The 7,150-nt window shown below is 46.1% G+C and overlaps 1 protein-coding gene across 1 annotated transcript in view; it reads right to left on the bottom strand.

Annotated features, from left to right (window-relative positions):
• Nucleotides 1–417: 417 nt before the first annotated feature.
• LOC103602230 (pro-neuregulin-2, membrane-bound isoform) overlaps nucleotides 418–7,150 on the bottom strand; it is a gene marked incomplete at its 3' end in the record, with an annotated part of 161,634 nt that continues 154,901 nt past the window's right edge. Inside the window, exon 2 of the mRNA XM_008586640.1 lies at nucleotides 418–589. Coding sequence (XP_008584862.1) covers nucleotides 418–589 — 172 coding nt within the window. The remainder of the gene's footprint in view (nucleotides 590–7,150) is intronic.

Raw genomic sequence — 7,150 nt, 5'->3', positions numbered from 1 at the left:
AGCCCATCATCATGTGTGACCTCCCAGAGGCATTCTGGAGTCAGGGTCTTTCACCAAAGATTGCCAAATGATGGGGCTTTCAGACACTGTAGCAGGTCTTTTGAGAAGTTTTAGGGACAAGTAGGGACTTCCACTGGTAGAGCTGACTTTAACAATCAAATTGCCTTCAACCATCCAGAGAGGTTACTTGCTTAATTCTTGTCTACGGTCTGCAACACTGGACCAATGTAACTAGAGGGGCCCAGAGCTGCAGGGAGAAGGCTGGGTGTGGCAAGGAAGGGGAGCGGGAGAGAGGGGCTGGCACTGGGCCCATGGGTGGGTCTGGGAGCACAGCCCTGGCCTCTGCCCAGCTCAGGCCCCTCCTTTGCAGGAAGGAGGACAGCTCGTTGGATGGGGGGTGGTGTGGACATTGCTCACCTGCCATTGCCGTACTTGATGCGAATGTCGCGGCTGCGGTTGAGCTCCTTGCCATCCTTGAACCAGCGGTAGGAGGGCTGGGGGTTACCGGCAGCTGCCTCGCACTTCAGCGATTGCTTCTCACCCACCTGACCTGTCTGGCTCTTCATCTTCTTCAGCTTGGGCCGGGTGGCTGTGGGGTGCAAGGCAGGTAGGTAAGCATGGTGGTGGTGGGAACAACACCAAGCATGAGCAGCGGAGGGTTAGGGCCACCGTCCTTGGGCTGGACTGGGGGAAGGGAGGGCGTGAGCCTGGGAGACCCCCACCCCCATGTCCTTTCTTAGTTCCATTCAATAAGCATTAAAGAGTCTGCAATGATATCAATGCGGCTATTACTTATGGAGAGTTTTCTTTGTGCCTGGAATGGTACTAGGAGCTTTATACTAGCTTATGAAACCTTCGTAATAACCCCATGAGTTCACTGCAATGAATAAACTCACGTACAGAAGGGGAAATTGAGGCTCAGAATGGTAAAGTCACTTCCCTAATGGGAGTGATGGAACTGGGATTCAAACTCAGATCTCCTTGTCTTTGGTGCTCATGATCTAACTCCTGTCCCAACACTCCAGGCATTTGCTGGGCCTAGAGGACACGGGCAGACCGGAGGACAGACACGGCTCTCACTCTCAGAAAGTTCTGTTTAGCCAGGGAGCTGTAACCTGGCATCGACACCATAGCATGGTTCATGAAGGCTGGGACTGGTGGAGCCCAGAGGAGGGACCCCAACCCAGGCTGGGGCAGGGCTAAATCAGCTAAGACTAAAGGGCGGGACTGGAAGAAGGGAGAGAGGCGAGGCAGGCCAAGGCAGTGCTGTGGCTTTGGAGAACCACACGTGGTCCAGTGGGTGGGCTGACTTGACTGAGACAAGTGGGATGGCCATGTGGGGTAACAAGCCATGGGCTACACTGGCGGGCATAGGCCCCATCATGGATGCAAAGCTGCAAATGCCAAACTGAGAAGTTTCCCCATTGTTCTTAGACAACATTGTATTTCCACATGCCCCAGTCTCCCAGGCTTCACCTCCTTGCTCCTCTCCCTACCACCTAAAACACAAGAAGTAAAAAGTACTCTGTTCTCAGGAAGATGAGGGCAAGCCAGTACTCCCTTCTGGAGTATGTAATAATTTCCATTGGTATAGTCCATTACAGGACATGCAACACCTTCATGCACACTCTCATTGGTCCCTGAGCTTTGTGAGGCAAGTGTCATACCGACAGTGATGGTGAAGACGGGACTCAGACCAGTTAAGAAACTTGACTGGAGCCACATAGCCAGGCTGCCACAGAGCTAACATAAAAAAGCCCAGGTATCTATCTGGATCTGCAATGCATCAGGCTGGTGTCTGCTTTTGCAGTCTCATCTCTCTCTGAGGAATGAAGACCATGATGCTGGGGCCAGCAAGTTGTGTGCAGACTGACTGGCCTTGTCCAGGCCATTGGTCCTTTCCTTGGCAGCTCAGAGTTCTGACAATTGGCCAGTGCTGGCTCTGGAGAAAGGCAGGTGAGAGGATCTGGCTAGAGATAGGGGTTCCCTCATTGAACTCAACCCTGAGCTGCTGCTTGTAAGTAGGGAATAGATGGGAGTTGGCAGCTCAGAGTTCTGACAATTGGCCAGTGCTGGCTCTGGAGAAAGGCAGGTGAGAGGACCTGGCTAGAGATAGGGGTTCCCTCATTGAACTCAACCCTGAGCTGCTGCTTGTAAGTAGGGAATAGATGGGAGTGGGGTTCAGGGAACAGAGGAAAATGTACTACATACATTCTTGTGAATTAATTTTGTTCATTTTAGAAAATTAAAAAATATAGACAGGTAAAAAGAAGAAAACTAAATCATCCGTTATCCCAGTACTCAGAAATAACACATACACACCACGTTTAAACAAAATGGATCAGTGCCAGTAACATGTTTCTTTCATTTAATGAAACAATGTAGCTGTTTCATTTTGGTATTAAATATTAATAATAGCATTTCCCAAACTGAATTCTATAAGATACCAGTATCTGGAGAGATGAGAATAGATATTACTTGAGAAAAGGTTTCCATGAGCAGATCGATTTGGAGAACATGTGGGTAAACACAGTTAAAGAAGTATCTTTATTGATTTCAGTATGACTCTCTAAGTAAGGGCCTTGAAAGTTTTTCTTGGAATTGTTAGTAGCATTTTCAAGGAAATAAAGTTCTATTATATGGAACAAGTTCTATAACATAATTCATACATGTTTATATTTATAGATATATGCATATTTTATTTTATTTTCCTTTTTTTGTCTTTTTTACTGACCGGTAATGGGATCGCAACTCTCGGTGTCGCGCCCATACTGGGGACCGGCAACGGGATCGCAACCCTCCGTGTTGCGCCCGCACCACGCTTAGCCAGTGAGCGGGAACCGGTCTCCACATGGGATCGCAACCCTCGGTGTTGCGCCCGCACCACGCTTAGCCAGTGAGCGGGAACCGGTCTCCACATGGGATCCCAACCCTCGGCGGGAGCGCCGCCGCCCTCCCAAGCAGCGCACTCTCCAGTGCGCCACTGGGCCGGTCCAATATATGCATATTTTAAAAGATAATATAATCGATTCAAAATTCAAGGAGTGAAAAAGAGTATATGGCTTAAAAAACAAGTCCTGGTCTAACTTTGGACCATGTTGCCTTTCCAGGAGGCAATCAATTTTATCAGTTCCTTTTACACCCTTTCAGAGATCTTTTATGCATATAGAAAAAACCCTTCAGTATTCACACACACACATTTTTTTCTATAGCATCATTTTTCATGGCTGCATGCTATTCCTGTATGGGTGTATCATAGTTTATGTAACTGATTCCTGTTGCGGGGTATTTAGAATGCCCCCAACCTCTTAATACAAACAACTCCAGAGGAACACCTTTGTAGCTTCATCTGTGCACACCTCTAGTGTATACTGCTGTCTGGGCAGGATGGCGCCAGACTCAGACCGCCTGTGTTCAAATCCAGGCTTTGATGCTTGTTAGCTTTGTGTCCACAGGTCATTGACTTAATTCTTTTGCCCCTCGGTTTTCTCATCTGTAAAATACAGGTGATTGATAAACAATAGCTCCTACCTCGTGGGATGATGGCTGTGAGGATTATATGAGATAATGCGTGTAGAACCTGGCACGTAGAGAGCATTTAATAAAGGTTAGTTATTATTGTTATTATTATCCACAATCATTTCCTAAGGCAATCTTCCTAAAAGCGGAATTGCTGCGTCAAAGGGTATGCAATCTCCCTCGGCTTTGCACATTGCCAAATTGCCCTCTGGAAAGGTTGCACCAATTTGTGCTCCCCCCAGTGAATGAAAATGCCTGTTTTTTCCAAACCCTCACCAACACAGGGTATTATCGTGTCTTTAATCTTTGCCAATTAGCTAGGCAAAACATAATGTCTCTTTGTTGTTTTCATTTGCATTTATTTGATTAATGATGAGGCTGAACATTTTTCATAAGTGTATTGGCTCATTGTATTTCTTCTTTTGAATTGTCTGTTCATGTCCACAGTCTGTTTTTCTATTGAGTGCTCATCTTCTTATTGATCTGTATGAGCTCTTTATAAATATTAAGGCTATTAACCTTTTGCTACAATGTTTTTCCACCCAGTTACTTACTTCTCACATTTTAAAATGCTTGTTCTTTTTTTTTTGGCACTCAGAGGTTTTAGTGCATCAGATCAACCTATCAATCTGTTAACTTTCTGGAACTTCATTATTCTAAGTGTGACAGAAGCCCTGACTCAGTGTCCTTCCCTTACTTAAACCCCACCCTCCCTCATCTGCCCTGGAGCCCCCAGTCACTTCTTACCATAGTTCTTAGCCCAGAATGCTTTAAAACTTCAGTAGGTGCCGGGGACACATCCTAGACATTCTGAGGCAGATCCTGTGAGAATGGGTCCACGTGTGTGGGTTTTAAAGGGATCCTCAGGGGTCTTTCTGACTTTTTTTGGGGGGGAAATATAACATGTATGCAGGAAAGTGCACATATTGTAAGTATATAGCTCAATGACTGGTTACAAACTGAACACATCTGCGTGGGTGGCCTTGCTCTAAGGTTCGGCTGTCTTTCTGACTTTTTTTGGGGGGGAAATATAACATGTATGCAGGAAAGTGCACATATTGTTAAGTATATAGCTCAATGACTGGTTACAAACTGAACACATCTGCGTGGGTGGCCTTGCTCTAAGGTTCGGTTGATACCCAGTGATCTTTCCACTTGGTCAAGTGTTGATCTCCAGCTAGTTCCCTCCCCTGTTCTTGTGAACTGGGAACACAGAGAGCTCGTCTCAGGTTCTAAAGTGTCCCTTTCACCCGTGTGGAGTGTGTTGACAGTTCTAAGATAAAGGAACCCCTGTCACCACCACCGCGAGCTACTTCCCACCTAACCAGCCAGGGCGGGGATGGGGGTGATGCCTCTCGACATGAGTCCTGGCATAATACTATGCACTGCGCCTGTGGCCACTGTTTAATGGTGGTGGTGATGGGCTGGAGGGTGTGTACATAGAGATTGATTCCAGAAAGAGCAGGTATGACCCTAACTCAGAGGGCCTGAGGGACTGGGGACTCCAAAGTCATTCCCTACCACCATGGAAACAGGACGGCATTTCAGATCACAAAGAGCTTATTCCATCTAATGCGAACCCTATGTGACTCAATCGCCACTTCTTGATAGTCCATTCACTTCAGAACAACCCCATCTAGTTCGCTTGTTCCCATTCATTCATTCAATTCATTCCCAATGAATTCACTCAGTCACTCAACCTACTACATGCCAGGCAGTGTTCTGGGCCCTGGGCGTAAAGTAGTGTGAATTAGAGAGATAAGCGTCCTTCTCTTAGGGAACCTGAACTTTAGTAACAGGGATAGACAATAAGCAAATGATCAACAGGAAATTTAAGGCAGTAATAAGCAGCTGGATAAAAGTCTTAAGGTAGGAATGAGCTTGGTGAATTCTTGGGGCTAAAAGAGGTGGGAAGAGGAGAGTTTAGAGAGGTGGACAGGGCCCAGGTGACGGGATCATGTGAGCTAGATGAGAAGTCTGGATTTGTTTTGTTGTTTTCTTTTTTTACTTTTTTTGCACCTACTAGAAAATTTTAAATTACATACGTGGATTGCATTATATTTCTATTGGACAGCACTGGTCTAAAGGGTGACAAAATAAAAATAACCATACATTTGAATCATGACATGTTTTTACAAAGAGCTTTCTTTTATAACTCTTAACCATTCCTTGCAAGAATCATCTGAGATACTAAAAGCCATGTCTCCTGCTCTAGCAGCTTGTCTTTGTGGTCCCCGATCATGGAAATCTTAGTTCACAGATCTTTGAAAGCCAGGGTTGGGCAAACCTTGTAGGCTGTGTTTTTTGCATCAGGAAAGGTCCTTAGGGGTGGGGGTGGGGGCAGCAGGAAAGAGAATAATACATACCAGATGACCTTTAGAACAATGCCCACAGGACCTCAGCACCCTCATTCCTGGGCCCAGAGCCCTTCCAGACTTTCCATGAAAAGGACCGGAGTGACCTCCCCAAGATGGCCCTGGACTTGTTTTATTGGTGTGATGAGAAGGCATTAGAAGCTTACAAGTTGGGAATGACCTGATCTTACTTTCTGCATTTTAAGCTCATTCTTATTCTCAACCATCATCGCTTCTCCCGCTGTGTCCTCCAGCCATCGGATCCAGTACCAGACCCTACAGTCAACTGGGATAAGGCTGAGTGGCTATTCACACACAACACCTGGAGGCAGCTCTCACGGGACCTCAGACATGACTGGGTGAGATCCAGCCCCCTGCCTGGGTCCCCTCTCTGAGCCAGGTCCGGTATTGTCTCTGTCTCTCTTATGGTCCAGGGCTCAGAATGCAATGCTAGTGCACGGGTATGGAGACCATCGTACTGTGTCCCAAGAGCATCTTGAGGCCAGAGTTGAGCCAAACAGAGGAACAGCCCTCCTGGGATGGATAGGATCTATCAGGGCAAGAGCTGAAGGAACACGGTGGGCAGGCACTTATCCCCCATTCAGTTGACCCATATTTATTCAATGTCTATGATGCACCTGGTTCTGCACTTTGTCCCAGACAGAAATGACCCAGCCATGTATGGAGTAACCTCCTCTAGCCTGTCTCCCTCTGTTATTGTTTTGTTACATAAGAAATACATTTTTGTTGTAGAAAAATTACACAAGTAAGGAAAAAGAAAAACACATTTAAATCAATTCAATTACCACCAGAGAGAAAACCACTGTTCACATTTTCAAATATCTCCTGCAAGACTTTTCTCTCCAAAATGCTTTATCAACATATTGTAAAAATATTTTTCCAAACGTAGAAATATAGATCTAAATCATTCTAATGGCTACATAATATTCCATTGCTCAGACGTTAGGTTGTCTCCAACATCCTACTAATATTAATAATACTGCAATAAACTTCTCTATAAATTCAACTTTGTGGCCAAAGGGAGGAGCAGCAGTCCTGAGGTCCCATGTGTATTTCCCCATGCAGAGACTGGACTCTCAAAGCTCCAGCACATGGGAGAGTGGACAGATGAGAGGCATTGGATAAAAGCAAGAGGAAGATCTGTGTGCACAAGGGGGGTGGAAATCTCAACGTCTTGCTCCCATGACCATCACTGATGCCCTGATCCCTGCAGCTGCTTCTTCCTCATAGAGGGAGGGGGGATGGCAAGTCGATGG

This window comes from Galeopterus variegatus, unplaced genomic scaffold (assembly GCF_000696425.1).
Source record: "Galeopterus variegatus unplaced genomic scaffold, G_variegatus-3.0.2 Scaffold4062, whole genome shotgun sequence".
Taxonomy (NCBI): Eukaryota; Metazoa; Chordata; class Mammalia; order Dermoptera; family Cynocephalidae; genus Galeopterus; species Galeopterus variegatus.
Note: the sequence above shows the minus strand (reverse complement) of the source record. Positions and strands in the feature narration are given on the sequence as shown.